Genomic DNA, 21,280 nt, shown 5'->3' on the forward strand with positions numbered 1-21,280 from the left:
GGGCCCACGTCAAATTTTGTTTATTAGAATCGGAAACTTTTGACATTTGCTTTGACGGATATTCTAAATTTAGGAAGTTGGGCCTTAGGAGGCTATTGTTAGGAAAATCCTAGTGCGTTTTAAACTTAACTTGAGATAAATTACTTAGCCAATAATTTAGTTTTAGAAGATTATTAAAATGTAGGTATAGATTTTCGGAAGAGAACCAATGTTCATTAATTAGATTTAAGAAATTACCTAAACATTGTATCTAATATTACGAGTACAGCATCTACAGGGTTGTACTACTGTAACATGTACTTACTGTGCAATTTTATTAAATAAATAAATAAATATTTCAATAGTATAATGGACATTGTTTCTACGTAATGTCGCAGACATTGGTGGGGGCCGCATGGTGTCGTACTAAGTGTCCCCTGAATTCGTGTAACAACTCGGTACTTACCTATGTACGATGTTCTACCGGTGTTGGACGACTCTACGATTATTGTGCTAGGTTTCGTAATTAGACCTATCTAGTACAGAGAACTTGTTCAAGTACGAGTAAGTACCTTACCTACCATAGAACTATGAATCTTTAGTCGACCAAGAAAATAATTAAGTAGGTTATTTTTTTTTATTCGTCTGGATGGCAAACGAGCAAGTGGTAAGAGATCACCACCGCCCATGAACAACTGCAAGACCAAGTACCAAGTAGGTAAGTGATAAGATAAACCTCAAACATCCCAACTGACTTTTTTATTTTAAATTATTTTAATACATTATTCTTACAAAAACAAAAACCTTAGCTTGTCAAAGAAACATTCATATGTTTTGTTAAGTCCGTAATACTACTTGATTTCTAACTCTAGGTAAAGAACTTTCGAAAATCGAACTTTCTGCGCTTTGCCGTTTTTAGAAGAAAATTGAAATACATAGACAGGAAAATGGGCCGTATTAAATATTTAGAAATTATCTAAGCCATGCAACATAGTTGAGATGTTAAGATGGCGTATTTTGCATTTGTTTATTATTTTTGACTGGCGCATGGCGCTGTGAAAAAAGGGATTTAAAAAGAAACAACCTACTGTATGTGTTATCGATTCTACTCTCGATTTCTGAATCTACTTTCAGCTTTATAGTTACTATTTAAGACCTTGCATGCCACCCTTAAGTTTAATATCAATCGTATGGTTTAAAACACCAAAGGCTATTTTCACTTACAAATCAAAAACGACAATAAACTCATCGTTTATATTCTGAACTAAAAGAATTTCCTTGCTCACCCGCGACCTTACGATAGCTAAGCTTATGCGTGTTCATGCAGTTCCTCCACCTCCACACTGTAAGAACACACACAAATCACACAAACCCATCTATCACCACCACCACACTACACTAGTGGGTGAGCAAGGAAATTCCTTTAGTTCATTGATATGCACCTCCGCAAAGTAACGCCTGTTTCAATAAATTGTTTATATTCTGATCTAGGAACTGTCCTAAAAATATCAAAGCACTTTCTTGCGCGACTATAAAGCAGCGTTTCGACCAATAATGTGCGAGGATAATGCGAGGGATGTGTTTTTCACCAATAGAAACGCTTCATTTACTCTTACACATCCACGTACAAAACATCTCTGGTGGAAACAGCTAGCTGAGCGGAGCGAGGCGAGGTATATGAAGCGATTCTATTGGTTAATGAAAAACATATTCCTCGCAACATATCCTCACACATCTCTGGTGGAAACGCTTCTTTATCCCGCTTAACAAAGTTACGGGCAAAAGCTAATGTCCTATTATCTTATATGTATTATCAGGTCAGGTTTACAAAAATATAGAATACTTCAGCTCAGTTGTGAGTCAAGCTTCGAACCAATCAGTCCACGTCTCAGTACAACGAACTATTTCAAAGTTTTAAACCAATAATTTTAACAATTATAGTCTCTAAACTCGTGGTGATAGAATTCAGGGCAAAACGTTCCATTTCTCTAAAATTCCTTGACATTGCTGATTAGCTATTTCACTCGCACTTGTGGTGATTACGATTGATAAAGCGAAATAGTGGCCGTCAAAATGGCGTCGTGGTTGGGCAAACCCGGGGTTGATGTGTATGAAGATATACAAGTTAATGTTTTGCCTTTAAATTCGGCTTTTGTTATTTTGAATACTACTTTTGATCGCCTTGGTATATACAGTGTCAGAGATGATTGCTATAAAGTGAGTATTTTTATGTTTTTTTCTTGTGCAATTCATGTAAAACACTTGTGGTATGCCAGATAACCCGACCGAATGAAAATGTCATGTTAGGTGGTTCATAATGTCTCCTGAATTTTGTTTTCCACACAATGCACTAAATGCTTAGAAGATTGTTTTTTTAATGTGTTTTTTTATTAATTGGACGAAGCATGTGGCTGAATATTTTTGTTTTTAATTATTCTTGTTTTTTTATGTTAACTATTATTTTATTCTATTTAATAAAATATTTATTTTTTGTTTAACTATACTAGGTCGTTTTGGAACTTTTCGAAGAGTGGTATGTCTAGCACATAGGTAATAATAGTATATAATTATTATACGAGACTAAGAATACACATATTAAGAAAAAATAATCATAAGTAAAACTAAATACCTTCCTATTATAAACGTAATAAAAGTAATAAAATTGATTAACCTGAAAATACTAAAACACGGCGTGAGACGTTTTGGGGTTGCTAGCTGTATGCCAAATTAAAACGAGCTTTTTATAGGTTTCTTTATCCTTGAAAAAGGTTTGCCGTAAAGTTTCAACATTATTTATCAATGGATTGATTAATTCGTTAGTATTAGTATATTTTACCGAGGGACTAAAATAAGCCAAAACATACCCGAGGTGGTAAGCCACCCGAGCTTTGTCTATTTATCCGAGGGTTCATATTGACTTTTAGTGTCGAGGAGAAAACTCTATTTTTCACTTCGATTGCGAGAAAAAAATAGTCATTTATCGTTTATGATTTCAAAGTTTTCACGGTAAGTATTTTTTTTCAATCAGACACAGATTATAACAAAATCGCATCGGCGAAATGGTCCATATACAAACTGGAATAAATAGAATGGCGCCACCTCCTATGCGGAAAAAGCATAGAACTAAGACCACGTAGACTAAGAACGTAACATTTTCGTCATGAATATGGTCCACACTCTATCTTATTTTATGCCAAAAACTAAGAAAGTACCTACTGGCTGTTTGGGTTTATCTAAGTCACTCTTACTCTCTACCGACTAAAGTACTCACTTTACTCCCGCTTCGTAAGGCTACATTGATCTACCTTTAGAGCATGAGAAGTGAAATAATCAAAATTAACTCGTGAAATGATCAAAACCGTAAAACAATTTTTTATTGTTAATGAAGGTGACAACTATGTTTTATCTGCTAGAATGTTTGTTTGTCTGTTGAGTATCTACCTAATTAATGGACAAATAATTTTATCAACTGAGGTTAAGAGGTTACGAGATAAATACATGTACGTTTATGTACAAAATATATACGTAAAGATGAACAAAGTCAAAAATGAAGTACAATGGACTAAAAATTTCCCAGCAGGGATGATGATGATGATGATACTTTGAATTTAATAACGAGTGGCCAATTATTGCTTCCAATCGAAAGCGGACAAGTACAAATAATACTAACATTATAAAATATCCTTTGACTTTATAAAAGGGTCAATTTTCAATTACGCACGAACAATAATCCGAGTTCAGTAGGCGTTAATCGAATTTTGTGTAAATTTCGTGCATCGTGTTTGGGTAGCCATGATTTTCTTACGCCATTAAATAAATTACTTAAAATTATTTATTAAACCCTTGCTTATATCCATACTTAGTTTTTCTGGATAAGAGTATAAGACAAGACAATAACTGAGTCGCGCATGTTTCAAGTAAAAAGAAAAGTTGGTTGTAGCATAATTATTCCAAAAGCAGAAAGTCAAAAAACTAGCAGAAATCGGACATTGACAATTTTTTTTCAAAAATATGAGGAACTTTACTACACTCACACACACAAACATCACTCCTGTATAGCACACGAAACGTTGTCGCTTCAGAGCCACTTTTAGCAATTTTAGGTTTTAAGTTACTATATACTCACTAACATTATAGGCCGGTTGTGAATAGTTCACATTTATTTTCGGTTTTTTATTATTTTGTTAGTATTTGTATTATACATGTTATTGTTTTTTTTTTAATTGATTTAAACTGATGGCGGTGTTGCTAATGCCTTCAGTGAATAAAGAAAAATGATATTTTGGTTTAGGTATTCGTAGACGGTCAGATGGTGTATTTTGCTAAGTATACGATTTGGCACCGATCTCAGATGCTACTTTTGCGTGAAAAATTTGTAGAGGAACACGGTTTCACGGTATACCCGTAAAAGTAACAAATTTGGAGTTGAAATAAAAAATATAATTTGATTGCTAAGTAGCGACATCTCTTGTCTTGTGAGCGGTTGGTTCCGATAGAGTGTGACGTCGATGAGAGCGGAACATAGATGTCGCTAGTGCTGCTGCATAAGTAGCGTAGTAGAAATAAGCAACCTGAGATATGTATGCATAGGAAAAATTCGTGTCTAGATTCCTGTCCAGCGGTGGTGTAGGGGTTAGCACGCAGCACGGATTGCTGAGGACCTGGGTTCGATTCCCAGCGCTGGTCTCTTTTTCTGGTTTTTCTGTGCATCCATGTCTCAGTTTGTATTTTCGATGTAGAGGAACAGTCAATATCGTCCAATAAACTAAGTTGTCCGGAGTCCCTTCTTCCCATCCCTCACGGTCGCCCTACAAATCACAACAGGAAAAGATTGAATGCTTTATTCTGATCAAGTGACTCGTTTAATCCGATACGGGTTCTCCCTTCGATGCCTCTTTACGAATTGCGCTCCCGTCTTATTCCATCGTATTCGCGTTTAAAACGAAAATTCTGCTTGGTGTGAATTCACTTTTATTTTAAATTTTGTTTGTATCTCGGAATATTTAAGTACCAACGATATGTTCAAATTCAAATTAAAATCGTTTTTTTGGAAGTAGGCCGCAAAGGGCTCTTTTACCCACCTATTTTTTTTAATTACCAGCGCTTTCGAAACATTGCCAAGAAGAATGCGCCGCAAGAAACTTGACAGAAAGTCATTTTTTCACAAGAAATATTTAAAAATAGAATACATATAAATTACAATTAAAATTAAAGAAAAGACACACACCAAATACAGGGATGTATTATTGGGTCTCTTGGTTACAAAACTAAAACTAAACATCTTAACTATTATCTACGTTCAGTGGAAATTTAAAATGCTTCCACCGTCATAAATTAAAAAAAGAAAAAATAAACAAAATATTGGAGATGTATGGACTTTCAAGTCCTTAATTTGTTCATTCTTAGTTCATATTGATGAGTTTCCTTTTTTAATTTTGGCAATATTTACTCTCAACACCTGGGTGTTACACAAAATGTATGACAAGAACTAATAACTATATGGTTTTGGTAAAAATTATGCGACTAAATACCCGCGCCACTTGATCGATGTGATTTTAACAGTATAATTGTTCAGTTCCGAATGTGTAAGAAATCATGATAATAATATTTTAATGAAATCAATATAACATTTTGTACCTATTGCACCAGGATATCCTAACGTTGGGTATCATACAAACATTAAACTATTAAACTACTTTTATAACCAACTATTAAATAGGCATGCGGAGCTTCTCGGGATTAATTAAAAAAAGTTGTGCATTTCTTTGAAAAGTGATGATGATGATTAACATCAAATATTGAACTCGTCAGATCATTATTGGGCAGTAGAAAGCACGTGCTTACAAACATTGCAAGTGGTTAAATTTCAGCACCTTTTTGATTAGTATTTCTTCTTCATTCGAACAAAGTTTAAATCATCATGATGTTGTTCAATCTCATACAAAAGAGGAATGTGGAAAAGATAGCATATTTCAAATTGCATGGAAATTTAACGCTGTCCCTTTCTTTCAGTGTCCGTTTGAACGAGAGCACGCTTTCGACTCTCATCTTGACAATGACTACTTTATGGTGGATACTAAGGAACCCTATACGTGGAGAATCTTGAAGAGCAACATTAAGGAATATCTTGAACCTGACTACAGAGGGTATGATATAAAGAGAACATTTATTTGTGACAACCAAATTAATTATCACCAGGATTATGGATTTTTACAATTTTGTATAGCGATGAATACGATGATGGCCTAGACTAGTTTGAATGGATTCGATTTGTCAACGATAAATTAATGATAAAAATTTTACAGGGACAGCAAAGTCAAAAATTAGGGAAAAACAGGAAAGTTAAAATGGCGTCAACAAATGTATGCATATCACCCGGATAAATTAGTCGCTTACGTTTTGTTTGTGAATTAACAAATTATGTGATGATATCAAACATTTACTTTTGAAAATTTAAGCGAAAAATTAAATTAAAAGGTTTCTACGTAGTTGCTGAATACATTTCCCCTCTGATGAATAATATTAGGTGACATTTTAATTGTAGTAAGTTTAGGTCGTTTGTTGTGACACTTTTCATGGCAGATACTGGTGAAATATGTGTCCCAATATTGTCTTTTTATACCCTATTTCATATATCAGAAATAAAGTTATTTGTAATTGTAGGTAACAAGAAATGGTCCCACTCAACTCAGTATGGTGTTAGTTTTTCAGTTAGTGTTGGTACCAATACTTACACGTGCCATTAATCATAAAACACGATGCTCAATCCGGCAGCTAAAAATTAACACAACAATACTCGTCAATTTCCATCAGTAATCATTTTTATTGTATTTCAGTGGACTGATTTGTGATCTAAAGCCTCCTGTAAGAGGTTACGGCGTGTACAGGCTAGACGTGGGCACGTGTGGAATGGAGACGGTGGTTCAACCGCCAAACCCTTACTGGTGTAACTATTACAATTTATTATGATTTACAATCATCTAGTAACTAGATTCTAGTTAAAGTTTCTACCAGAGATGTGCGAAGAATATGTTTGTGACGAACCAATAGAACGCTTTATTCAAATGAAGCACATCTCAAAAAAAAATCATATATTTTAATTTTTGTATTTTTTTTTTGTTTTATTTGTGTTTGCTGTTGTTGTTTTTTAGTTTTGTTGTATTTGTGTGTCTTTGTGAATGTGAATAAATGTCTTCTCTTCTCTTCTTCTCTTCTATCTCTCGTGAAAACGCAGCCGGATCGCAATGTCATCCTAACTATTAAAATTGTAAATGAGAAAGTTTAAAGTCAAATCAAGTCAAAATATTTAATTCAATTTAGGCTATAAAGCACTGATGAATGTAAAAAAAAATCTATCACCGGTTCGGGAAAACCTCTGTTGAGAGGAATCCGGCAAGAAACTCAACGAGGTTTATTTTAAGCAATAATTTTATGAAGATGTCTGTATGTTTGCATGTTTCTTACTCAAGCTAAACGGAAGAAACTTGGCGTACATACATACATACCCAAGGTTTAAGTTGATACCTAGATTGATACACGGGATACTGGATTCAATTCTCTGCTCCAGCTATCCTTTTCTGGTTTTTCAACTTGCTGTTTAGATACGATTTACGAAATAAAATTAAGCGTGTCGTTTTCTTTCAGCCTTGCTACTCTTCAGTGCGATTTTACTAAGCTCCGTAATTGTGTACGGGCTCATTAGATTATTTCTAAGAAGGAATAATGAAGCAAAATATAACGAGGGCTTAAACTTAACTGCCATCCGAGATAACTTAGATATAATGCCAAGTCTTCACTTCTTAAGGGGGTAAGTGGGCAGTAAAAAAGGTAGAGTTGCGTATTTATTACATTTCCCGTAACAAGAGACCTGTTTAGAAATTTTATTAGCCTTTTAATCCTGTGTCAAGGGCTGTTCAAGGAAAATGCCGGCGTTAAATAATGAGAGCACGGAGTTTGGAAGCCGGCTAATTAAAAGTGAGGAGGCATAAATTAAATTAAATTAAATATTAAGAAAAAATGTGACTTTGAAAATGAAACTACCCACCCTGACACTCATATTTAATGAAATAAATCCGCACTCAAGTCATAAATTAAGTTTAGCTCGAGACGCCATGAACATGGTGTGCGCGTGTTGCAACAGCCGATGAGTCGCGTGGCTCCGAGAGGAAAGGCTAGGAATTAGCCCGAAACTGTCGGGCTAAACTCGATTTAAAACGTGAATTATCCGGATTTATTTCACTAAAAATTCTTACAATAGAATAGACAAATAGTTTTCATTATACAATCTAACATTCATCAAAAGTGCCTAGGGGAATGTTTTATTCAATTAAGAATTTCAATACATATTCTCGGACAGGTGGGACTCTCTACTCCTGCGGAGATGGATACAACTCCATACCCACCTATAGCCAATTTATGTACCATACTAACACTAGCTCTCAGGACATTACTAACCCGATATGGATTTTTATCTGAATTAAATAAATTGAATTGAATTAAATTGAATAAGGCATATTACTGCTGAAGCAAAACAATCCCTAAAACAATCCCTAGATAATGAGTATCCGAAGACTCTTTTGATGTGTGCGCTGCGTAAGAAAGAAATCGATCTTAATTCGGAGGTTGTTTGCTGTTGTCACAAATTTGCGTTAATTTTTATTGTTTTGTAAATAACTTTTCTTGGGTTACAATTCGTTAAATGTTTCAACAGAACTAAAATGTACTGCCTTGAAATGTATATCCATAGGAATATTTAATTTCAAAAATGAATTGGTTTGTTTACCCTACCTTGACTTACCTATTTAATTGTAGTTCCAAGTGTGAAAAAGGACATGGGATACCTTTTGTTCTGGAAAATATCAATACAAATTCCATTGGGTTTCAAATTGAATTTATTACGTTTTATTTGGAACTACATACTTCAAATGAACACCCCTAGTATCGAGGAAACTGAATCACTTACCAGGATGGGACCTATTCACAATAAATTTCGCTATTATTTATTTGGCAGATGTATTTAATGTCAATGTGACATCTATAGACCCTGTTACGCTTCTTTAACTGTACTTACCTTTTCCATTTTTTGAAGTTTGTTATAAAACATTCTTTGGTATCTTTATAACATTTTTTAGTATCTATATTAATCACTCAAAATCAAATCAAATTTCTTTCAGAATATTACTGATTCTTATAATTTTTGCGACATCGGGTGGAGGGGGGTACCCCATTTTCCTAAGAACTTTTGGTGGGCTGACTGTGGCGGAATGTTTCTTCTTTACCTATACATTTTCCATTGGACTCAAGATACCGGTAATGTTTGATGAAGAAACCAAAAAAACCATGACGAAAAGGACTGTTTTCAGCAAAATATTTGTAGTAAGTTTATGAAGACTTTCTCTTTAAAGACCACAAAAAGCATATCTTATGATCATCACTTAAAAGACAGCTAGTCACCTATACTCGAGTCCAGAATTAGGCGAACCAACTTGACAGTTCATTGCACGCAAATGTTGCCACAGTTTCAGTCAGTGGTGTAAGTCGATAATAAAAAAAAAACTTAATTTGAAAAACTTTTATTTGAAAGGTTTGGGAAAAAAACTGTTTAACATCGGTAAGGACGCCGTTCACCATTTTGTTTTGTTGACGTTTCATATATGTCATTCGACTTAACTGCTATATCGGTTTGCTCGGAACTATCTCTCATTGATGTGAGTTTTTTCTTATTTGTTGATTTAATTTGAATTGTGTTATCCTTTTTGTCGTTTTTAGGCCTAAAGCTATGGAAATGCAGACCAAATGTGACAAACATTTTCATTCAGCGTCTACACAAGGCAAGGCAAGGCAAGGCATCGACATATTCCTATGACCATTTTTTTTTTGCTATGTCTGGTAACATTTCAGCTGTCAATCTAGTTCGCCTATTTCTGGATTCGAGTATAGTACGAAATAATACTCTTTGTTTTGTATATCCAAACTCTTTCTTGATACAGAAAACACACAAAAATAACAGTTCACATTGAGAAACCGATGTAGAAAGATGAGCTTATGCCATAGCGGAATCTCTCTTTTCGTTCACAGAAGTCAGTCTTCTTTTGTCTTCTGGGGATGGTGATTAGTGGCACTGCACCAAGATCTATGCATACAAATATATCGCTGTTTGCTCCCTTGCCCCGCATCGCCGTCGCTTACCTCATGGCAGCCACGGTTTACATGTTCGCGAAGATACGTGATCCCAAGGCCAAGGTCAGTAGAATAACTACTGATAAGTAAATTCCTCAGTCCTAAATTCTATGGCTTGCATTGAGTAGGCAGCAGGGGCAGCGCTAGAGCTGGTGGCATGCTCCTGCAGCGCAAAGTTCCAACTGCCTACCCTGGAAATCCTGGAATCGACCCAATGCACGCCAATAAGGCTAGTAGTGTTTCTAGCCTTTGGCTTATCGTCGCTGGTGGAAATAAAAACATCTATTTTTCCTTTATTTACAACTAGAGGGCCAGGCCAGACGTCCTGCCCGAAAAACACTACATTAAAATTATGATAACATACCAACGTGCGGGTCCATTGCGAACTTTGTTTTGCCATATCAATTAAGTATTTTAAGTGAATATTTTTCTAGGCAAATATAAATTAACTAAGTTATTGTAAGTGTGTGGGATGTGGTCTATAGCTGACGGTTACGAAACCCATAAACATTTTGTATGGGAAAATGTTTTTTTATTTATTTTATTTTTTCGACAATTTTCCAATGTTTTTAATACTTATTATCCTATTCCTGATGAAGACAAATCCAAAAACACAAAAATCATAAAAATTTGTCCAGCCATTCTTGAGTTATAAATGGTGTAGATTATTGGCCAGAATACCTGCTTAATGTTTTTTTTTTTATTCCAGACTATAGTTTCCAAAGCTTGGAGCAACGTAAAAACATTGTTTTGGAGCTGGGTGCTAGCAGTATTCCTTGTAGCGTTCATGATCATTTCTATAGCTCTTTTCTATTCTACCAAGTGCTTACTGTAAGTACCTATTACAATAAAAAATAAATCCTAAGTATATCTTATTTAAATAAAAGTGAATCACTATTTTCCATTGGTTACGTCTTAACTTGAGAACAACTTTAGCAATTTCATGCATTTCTTGAAGTTTTCCAATGCATTCGAAGAAACTTCTAACGAAGAATAAAGTTAAAAAAGTTACGCAGAAAATCAGAAAATTTAAGGACGACTATATTATAAACTATTCTAATATAACATTAGCGCGTTAACAACTGCTAGGAAAAGGCTGCGTTCCTACCAGAGATGAGCGAAGATGTGTTGCGAGGACGTGTTTGTCATTCATGAACCAATAGAATCGCTTCATTTATCACCTATCCTCGCACAGCACAGCACAGCTTTAGTGGAAAAAAAAGTCAAAGCGCATAAATACAGAGATGTTACATTATTTCGTGTTGCATTCCTCGCACTTCTCTAGTTGAAACGCAGCTTTAGAGACATGAAATTTGGCGCGGGTTTTATGGAACGTTACTGAAATTCTTATAATTATATCGTAACATATATTAGATGGCGACTGTACTGAAGAGACTAACTACATTATTTTAAGTTATTAGCAGGGCCACAATGACTATCACCATATAAACAAAATGACGTCATTTTTTCAACTGCACCTAAAGTCCTTTTGTAATAGACTAGCCTCACAAGAATTGCGTCACTCACTGCGCTCTGTTGTTTGCGTCTCCTTAACTAAGCAGGTTTAAACTTGGTTAAACTGCAGACAACGGTTAGTTGGACGGTGTTTTTTTCTAGAACAATCGTTAATGGATTAAGTTTGAAAGTTCCTCGTGTTGGTGTATAACACGATGTCCTGCTTGAGATAAAATATTATTACAGAGATAACAAATTGTTTAAAGTAATCTGAGAACTAACATATGGTCAGAACTCGTATGTACACATTGTATGTCTCTTAATTACACGAAAGAATACCTAAATATTTGACAGTAGAAAAAAAATGTTTATAAGTGATAGTTATATAGGACAATGATTAGAAAAAAAACCGGTTCAGTGCGAATCGGACTCGCGCACTGAGAATTCCATCCAAATTGTAGACAAATTATCTATGAAGCTCCAGTATTAGCAAAGCTTTGTTCTTAATGTACCTAGTATGGGATAATTTTGTAATAAGATACTGACATAGACAGAGACGAAAAAGTTTAAGACTTTCAGACTTGTTTTTATTGGTTATGCTCCAAACCAAAATTTCAAGTTTTTAAGACAACCTGGTAGACCCTACAGGTTTTGCTGTGCTAGGTTATTTCATTATGCAGTATTCTTTTTAGGAGCCCTGAATCGGAGTTACAAGGGAACTGGACGTCAGTTAGCGAAAGTCTCCAATGCAAAGATGACATATTTGGTGAAGTGTTCAATAAAAATTTACTCAGCGTAAATCGAGATGAGGTGTTTCATGTTGACTACTACTACGTCTTTACCAAAGGATTGATGGGTAAGTTTAAACACACCACAAGGATCACAAATATCACGCTTGTATTCCCAAATGGGGTAGGCAGAGTACACGAAACCGCTTATCGGAGCCACTTTTAGCAATTTTTGGTTTTAAGTTTGACAAATACGGTACAATAGTGACAGTTTAAGTAGACGAGTTCTTGATATCGGCAAACGTAGCGTAGGACGTTCAGACCGGTGGAGCGGATCTTCGCAGGGCGGCTTTTTGTGCTCAGTGGCGTTAGAGTATTTGACGAACATACTGATGATGATGATGATGAGTGACAGTTTGCTAGCCTGTAAGTTTAAATGTTTTATAGATTCTGTATCTCCAAGCGAAATTAACTTAGAAATTAGTGTAGTGGGTGGGGCGTTCTGCTCCGGGCGGCTAAATTCCATAATAAGTAAAGCTGAAAAATATTTCAAAGTTTTGTCGCACCTACTATTCGGACCGATTAGAATGAGCACGAAATTTTCCATTATGTACCTACTTATATTGTGACGAGTTCAGGGAATCCCCTTTCCATAATTGAATGGTACAATAATGTAGAGTCGTGGATAACGCTCATTTCGAGGCTTAAAGACTCGAACCCTTAAGACTCCAGAGTCTTAAAGACTCGACTGTATTTGAGAATTAAATTGGCTTATTTTATGCGCATGGATGAAAGAAATCGTCTTTGCGTCCTTTGAGTCGTTACGCCTCGAGACTCTTTAAGTTCAAATTCAAAATTCAAATTCAAATCATTTATTCAGTAAATAGGCCGCAATAGGCACTTTTACACGTCATTTTTTAAACTACCAGCGCTTTCGGAAAGACCATCATTGCCAAGAAGAATGCGCCGAAATAAAATTATTTTACAAATAAAATACTTAAAAACTACAGTATACAATTAAAGAAAAAAATACAAAAAATAATAATAATAATACAGGGATGTACGGGGTCCCTTAGTCACAAAACTAAACACTAACTATAACTACGTTCAGCGGAAGTGTAGAATGCTTCCACCGTCATAAATTAATAAAAAAAAATATTAAATTAATAATTATTATTATATTATATTACAATTATTTATAATAATAACCATTTCAGGTCAAGTAACAATTAAGCTTTTCATTCATGTGCGGAATTACATTTGAAATTTACCACGAGCTTTGCGGTGAAGGAAAACATCGTGAGGAAACCTGCACAAATCTGCGAAGCAATTCAATGGTGTGTGTGAAGTTCCCAATCCGCACTGGGCCCGCGTGGGAACTATGGCCCAAGCCCTCTTGTTCAGAGAGGAGGCCTGTGCCCAGCAGTGGGACGTATATAGGCTGGGATGATGGAACAATTAAGCTTTTGGATTCCAAAGGCAAGCTCACGTCTGCCGCCCCCAAAGTTAGCTCACACGCACTCATGTCATGCTCTGAAAGCAGAGCGGAGGGCATGTTAAGCCTCGAAATGAGTGTTTCTCACCACACTACAATAATGACATCTTGTATACTATAGTTTTTTAAAACCTAAACAAGAAGCGGCAAAATTTTCTCCCGCCCCGGGCAGGTCATACCCACGCTACGTGGCTGGTGTTTAGATAACAATGCAAACACAGTTTTAACCTTTTTTTAAAAGGATCATTTCAAAGAACTTATTTGGTATCTATTTATTTTTTACAGGATTCGTTTCTTCAATATTGACAGCATTAGTCGGTCTCAAGGCTGGTGTCATTTATGTCCAAGAAACCCATTCGGATCGAACGAAGCTATGGCACTTATGGGCCTTCTTGCTTTGCTTGGCGGGCATCACTTTAGCTATCATGTCAAGAGTACTTAGTTTCAATCTTTGGTACGTATTGTTTCATTTTTCATCATCATCATCATCATATGAGCCGTAGGACGTCCATTGTTGGACAAAGGCCTCCTCCATTGACCTCCAGTTGCTTCGGATGGAAGTGGCCTGCATTCAACTTGAACCCGCGGCTTTAACCAGGTCATCCGTCCATCTCGTTGGTGGACGTCGTACGCTGCGCTTACCAATTCGCGACGGTTTCATCTTTATCTACCTACCTATTAAAAAAACTAAGGTGCTGTTTCACCATCCATTGATTAGTGTTAACTGACGGTTAAATGTGATGCCGTCTCTATTTGTTTTGTTCGAATAGACGGAGACGGCATCCCATTTAACCGTCAGTTAACACTAATCAATGGATAGTGAAACAGCCCCTTAATGTTGTAAGATAAGATAAGATAAAGTTTATTGCAGAAAATGGGTACATACAAGATGGTACATAATACATGTTATTCACTGTGCGCCAAATTCGGCTTGGGTAAGCATGCAAACAATAAAACCACTTGATTTTGTTCAGCTGTGAAAACTATGAAGCAAAATAAAGCGATCACCTTAATCTAAAAGTTAAAACTAAGTTTACTCGTTTTTGGGCTTCATGTTTAAGAAATCTTTTATAGAATAAACACACGTATATCAAGTATTCAGATGAAAAATCTTTACAGAGGTGTTCAGACAAAGTGCAACCATCTGCTGAAATAATAAGACACCTTGTATGTACACTCCTTCTCCATGGCACTCAAGCCGAGTTTAGACTTGCAAGAAAAATCGTGCCAGTTGCATTACATTGCGGCGCTCGATTGACCACTACAAACTTGTTGGCTCGGCTTACGGCCTCGCAATGTAATGCAACTTGCAAGATTTACTTGCAAGTCTAAACTCGGCTTCAGAATTAGAGGGCTTGGGATGTAATTCTCTCGCGGACTATGTGTGAGCCGGAAACTTCACATACACAGTTGAACTGCTGCGTAGTTGTATACCTACAGGTATTCTAACGCTGTTTTTCTTCATTGAAAAGTTTTATCTGAAAAACTGAGAGCCCATACTCGAAATCAGGACTTTCTGCTTGAGAGGTCATTATGTCAAAACACTAAACTATTATTACGAAAACAAATATAGATTCCCATATGTTTTAAAATTACATTTATTGGCTTCATTCAAAATTTAACACACTATTAATTGTTCTATGCATTATTTATCATGCCTCATCCCGATAATAACAATAACCGAGTTAGTTCTTGACTAAAACGGAAGCAATAATATAGTTAACCAAAATAAACTGATAATTCACTTATTTCGTTTACACAAACCGAGGATAGAGCACTGTTTACAAGCCCAAACAGATCCACAATTTGAGACAAACTAATATTTGGGCCGTCGAACCGTACTTTATGAATCCTAATATGAATTCAAAGTTTGGAGTTTCAACAAAATTAACTGATTAAATTCTGAATAATTGTGATCAGGATATTTGCAAGTTGTGTTTCGATCATTTTGTTTGTCTTTTACCTCAAAAGCATACTTTTTGTAGCGGTTCATCTAATCGCATTTTACCTCAATAGCAAAAAATCTAATATAAGTTTTTCTTCTCACCGGTTTTCTAATTCGCAACGTATTATTTTTCATGTAGCCTTTTTCTAATCGTTTTTCATCGCGGTATATTTTTTTTTCATCCAGAGCAGAAGGCAACAATAAAATGTCTTTTTCAATACAAATTGACTAATGTTGTGTCTGTGACGTTTCTATTATCAGATATATCATAATTGCAACTTGCAATAAAGCTGGTGCAGTATCTGAAGCGGCCGAAAAAGCAAAATCATAAAAGTACAGAGGTCTAGGCTAGGAATGATCCAGCGCTTTACGGCTCTATAGGAAATTACAAAGAGTTTATTTGTAGGCATAAGTGGAAAACGGAACCCTTATAGTTTCGCCATGTCTGTCTGTCTGTCTGTCCGTCCGTCCGCAGCTCTGCTCAGGGACTTTCAATGCTAGAAAGCTGTAATTTTGCACGGGTATATATGTAAACTATGCCGACAAAATGGTAAAATAAAAAATATTTTTGGGGTACCTCCTATATAGACGTAAAGTGAAGGTGATTTTTTTTTCTCATCCAACCCTATAGTTTGTCTAGTTCATTAGGGGTCTGCTAAGACGATTTTTCGATTCATTGATTTTTTTGCGAAACATCAAACTTTAAAGTGCAAATTTTCATTACAATCGAGCATCCTCCCCAAATAAGTACAGTCAGCAAAAAAAGCTTGTATTAAAAATGTTTTTTTTTTACCAAAAACTTATTTTCTTTTCAGGCCAATAGCAGTCGTCTTCGTGCTCTCAGCCCTCTCCATCGACTTTTATACTTTAATCTACTTTATAACAGAAGTCCGCAAATTCTCAAGCAGTATAATATCACACTGCGGCTTTGCCTCCATAGCTACCCTCGCCGGCCACTTACTCTTTTCCCACTCCTTCCCTTTCTTCTGGGGTGAGTCTTTAGACACCCACTTCTTCTATCTTTATCAAAGTTCGTGGATCGTCTTATTGTGGGTGATTATTACGGTCTGTTGGATGAAATGGAGGACCTTTTTGATAAATAGCGTAGTTTCTGATGAAGGAACTAGACGTGCTATTTTGTCATGGTAAGATTTTGGTTAGATTCAATAATGTCTACCGAGATGAAAATGCAGATACTTAATCAATATCTGGTGCTAAGCATTGAACTACAGGAAATACTATAACCCAGGTAAATAAAAACGTGTTTACGTAAAATCTGACATATAAATATTAATCTGACCAGAAATTTGTTCTGAAATAACTAATAATAAAAATGTATTAATAATTAATAGAAACTTTTCAAGTAAATTAACCAATAAAAAGCGTTTCATCGTGGTATAGCAATGCTAATTTTTGATTAAAAAAAAATTCTATTAAAACTGTTGATTGTTATTATCTTTGTGTCTGTATACTTACTAAATAAAATTTACATTCATTTAAGATTTTTATTTTTTTATAATCACAACATCAGGTCTGTAGCCGACTACTCGTAGAAACAGTAGCAGGAAAATGAAATGGACTCACTGCTGGGGTTTCTCCCGGCAGCTACATGACGGCCACCCTAAAACTCTGTCAAATTAACAATACTTACGACAAAGTAAACATAAAACAAAGTGACAAGTTCCTAGGATTCAATAAAGCGAACTCTTGACACGCTCTAATTATAAAAACTCGCTCGTCACACTCACGTTCGATGCTGTAATTAAATGCGCTATTCAAAGCAGGTTAATTAAGAAGAAAATTATCTTCTCAAACACAGGCGGAGGCGTGACTTTGTGGTGCAAAACAAGAAGATGAGCGTGAGAGGCTTAAAAACAAAAGAAGAAAGATAATGGCTCTTCCATCATCTTTGAAGAAACAGATTTGCCTGCCCTTTCATTCATTCTGCCCTGATTTTATGATTTAAATTCGGGTTTTGTTCCGTGTACCTTGATTTTAACGAAGCTTACGACTAAAGTCGTGTGATGTGTGGTGGATGTCTCGTGTCGTATCGTGTCGTGTCACGTGGTCAATTAGTAATGACCGCGATAGTCTAAAATATTGTTCCTGCCCTGATTCACTTCTTATTGCACCTATATGATACTCAAGCTAAATGTTTGCTAAATCTACAGTTTCTAGCTGCAGTGGTTCTGATTATGCGTTGTCTGTCAGTCAGTCAGTACAATCAACGACCACATCTAACGTCTGTGAGTACAACACTGACATGTATCGATAAAAGCCTCACCATCGCCTTTTGCTTACGAGAAGTACCTATGCGCTTTCGTCCCTGGCTTGCACCACATTCTAAATTGAACGACCGCTTGGGCGCTGAAATATGGCTCGAATTCCAACGGAGAAATGCCTACTCGCACTGAATTATGGCTAATGAGACGAATATCAAGGATTTATACCGCTTTTTATTTTTATTTTATTCGACGATCGCGTGGGAATTCCGGTCAGTTTTAATTTGGACGAAGTTTAAGAAAATGCTACTAAATTTTACTCATGTGTTCGTCTAAGAAATTGGTAGACAGAAATGGAAGCTTTGCAAGAAGCTGAAAGATAGCTTCGAATAGTGACTGATTCGATGTATGACTAAAGTTTAGTCCGCACCGGCTAGTTTTTAGGCGTATATTTGTTATTATTTACAAGAAACTGAGCACAACCGCAATGATATATACAGCTGACTGCCGCCTTTTTTTACGATAAGGACTTGCGATCAGCCACCGACAGCAAAGTGGATGCAAATCAATTGTTCGTTGCACAGATAGTTTATTTTATGTGTATTTGGATTTAGTGGCCGATATGTTTTATTAGACTTTAAGCAACTGAACAGTAGGTAGATAAAGATACTCCCACACAAGCTCATTACTCTTTTAGCTATAGACTCGATAGGAAACATTTTTGATGTTCTAATGTATTTCAAATACCGAAGCTTGAATAGGAGAACTGATTATGTCTGCCGTATACACCCACACTGATGGGCCGAAATCGCTACCTACCCGTTGGATTCTGTGGATACAGTCGAGTTCATAAACATGTGAGAAAAAATTTGATCAAAAATTTATGAACACGACTCTACGGCGTTAACAATAGGGTCGTGTTCAGATATTTTTGATCAAATTTTTACTCACAAGTTTATGAACTCCACTGTACATTGAAGCAGAGGCGGACCAAAAAGAAGATGACAGGTCGACTTGTACTTACCTACATCTTATACATTGGCATCATAGTAGGTAGCCTGGAAGAGATCGCTCTGGGACGATAAGGCCGCCTATTGCTTACCTTGTAATTTTTCTATCTGTGACACATGTTTTCTGTATCGCTTCCTATCTGTGGTGCACAATAAAGAGTCATTTGTTTGTATTTGTTTTGTTGTTGTGTATTTGGTTGTATTATTGTTATTGTATTGACAGAAGTATGTTCTTAACAAGGAGGAGTGGCCATGAAAACAATGCTTTTATCATTGGGAAAATTTACTTAATAAGCTAAGAAAAAAATGTATTCAGCTAGATTCTGCGTTGCTGGTATTGTAGTTACCTAGTTCACATAACCGTGTGTATGTAATTAACATCTTTCAACAGCAGTTTTTATAGAAATGCCACTTTTGTTTTCATAAACACGAACGTACATTTTGATGTATTGTCCAGTCTATTTATTCACTAGGGTATAGGTCTCCCCCCAGAATTGTGAATTTCACGATTTCTGCTTTTGTTTTTCACTTTTTAACCGCATATCAGGGAGCGCAGCGAAGGACGTCAACCAACGAGATGGACGTGTGACCTGGTTAAAGCCGCGGGTTCATGGTGGATGCAAAGCCGCATCCAACCGAAACAACTAGAGGTCTATGGGGGAGGCCTAAATTCAATAGTGAATGTCCTACGGCTGATAATGAAGATAATGATAACACTTTTATTTAGTTTCACCTGTCCCGTTGTCTGTCTGTCTGTCTGTAATCAAATCTTGCATGTTGAATTCGACCAAATTCCAGTAGTTGGATTGACTTGAAATTTGGTATACTTATGTAAATTGCGTGACAATACAATAATCTGCTAGTTACATCCTGGTAGTCTGGCCAGGATCGTCTTCGCAGGACGGAACTCGTCAACGGTTAATGGCGTCGACTTAGAATTTGGTAAGTATGCAAATGTAGTTTGGGAGGCAATGCAAGTACAGTCAACAAGAAGTACAGTAGGCAGAAAATTGTATTAAAAATATTTTTTTACCAAAAACTTATTTACAAGACAAGTTCAATAAATTGTTTATTATCAAAATCCCAGCTCTATATCAACTTGAACAATTAACTACAGGTGCAAAATTTCCGATACCTCGTGGCGCTCCGGAGGCAACTGCTATTAATCCCGTTAGGAACTTTGGCTAACACCCGCTCTTGAATTTTGGCACAAATTCTATTTTGCTGAACGCGCGGTTGGAAATTTTCACAGGACTCGCTAAAACTGTTAGTTAAGCCCGTAGATTAGTTATTCAACCGAAGTTCTTAAATAATAAAAAATAAAAACCATTACTGAAGGCCCACTCCCAACTCTGGGTCAAAGTAAACAATCATGGGACAATCGATTGATGTAGTAGGTCGAACGGCGTCTAATCTGAAGTGGGCTGGGCTGGCCATGTTTGCCGCATGCTGGATCTAAAAGAACTAGACAAGATTTGTATGAAATTAGCAATGTGATATTTAAATCCTAAAAATAACTTGGAGGCTAGTTTTTATCGCAATATTCCCACGGGATAGAAATAAAACTGCCAGGATTAGAGACTTGTTTGGTACGGCTGTCTTTCATTCAACGTCAAGACCTAGACGTAATTTTTGAAACCCAACGGCAATTTTGCGAAATTCCGGAATTTTAAGATTGGTTTTTGGAGTCTTTTTGTATTTTTTATTTCAACTCCAAATAAAAAAATTAAATAAAGTAAATTTTGTTTACTTTTTTTGTTAAGTTTCTCCATGAGGGCTACATCATAGATGTCGCTAGTGTCGCTGCTTAAGTGACTAAATAAGAAACAAACAAGCTGAGATATGTGGTGCATAGGAGAAATTCCTGTCTGTACGCCTGTCCAGTGGTGGTATAGCGGTATAGCACGCGGCACGGAATGCTGAGAACCTGGGTTCGATTCCCAGCGTTGGTCTCTTTTTTGGTTTTTCTGTGCATCAATGTTTCAGTTTGTATTTTCGATATTCCGGATTTTTTTTTTGTTTGTTTACCTATACTTTTTTTTTGTAAAAAGGAAATAAAAAAAATCTATGACGACCGGTCGAAAATTGTTAGTCATAATGTATTGTTTTTCATAATGTAATGTTTGACATAACTCTTTTTTTCTCTGAAAACATTTATTTTTCAGAACTGTTTATAAAACAAAACCATTAAAAAATTATGCAAAATGTATGGTTTTAGCGGGATTTTTTTATGACTAACAATAATTGTGACAAACATTACATTATGA

General features: G+C 35.9%; 1 protein-coding gene across 1 annotated transcript; it reads left to right on the forward strand.

Moving 5' to 3' along the window:
• Window positions 1–1,844: 1,844 nt before the first annotated feature.
• Window positions 1,845–17,234, forward strand: LOC141435552 (heparan-alpha-glucosaminide N-acetyltransferase-like). The gene is made up of 10 exons (XM_074098263.1): window positions 1,845–2,196; window positions 5,992–6,125; window positions 6,816–6,925; window positions 7,624–7,786; window positions 9,153–9,354; window positions 10,057–10,221; window positions 10,868–10,989; window positions 12,306–12,469; window positions 14,122–14,290; window positions 16,597–17,234. The coding sequence occupies exons 1-10, from the start codon at window positions 2,053–2,055 to the stop codon at window positions 16,928–16,930; spliced, it is 1,707 nt and encodes a 568-aa protein (XP_073954364.1). The 5' UTR covers window positions 1,845–2,052; the 3' UTR covers window positions 16,931–17,234.
• Window positions 17,235–21,280: the final 4,046 nt, after the last annotated feature.

This window comes from Choristoneura fumiferana, chromosome 15 (assembly GCF_025370935.1).
Source record: "Choristoneura fumiferana chromosome 15, NRCan_CFum_1, whole genome shotgun sequence".
In the NCBI taxonomy this organism is placed as follows: Eukaryota; Metazoa; Arthropoda; class Insecta; order Lepidoptera; family Tortricidae; genus Choristoneura; species Choristoneura fumiferana.

Excerpts from the sequence above, each read along its gene's own strand:
- LOC141435552 (XM_074098263.1), top strand. The coding sequence starts at position 2,053 with ATGGCGTCGTGGTTGGGCAAACCCGGGGTTGATGTGTATGAAGATATA. Across the intron at positions 9,355-10,056 it reads TTTTCAGCAAAATATTTGTA|AAGTCAGTCTTCTTTTGTCT; the intron begins GTAAGTTTATGA and ends TTTCGTTCACAG. Across the intron at positions 10,222-10,867 it reads TACGTGATCCCAAGGCCAAG|ACTATAGTTTCCAAAGCTTG; the intron begins GTCAGTAGAATA and ends TTTTTATTCCAG.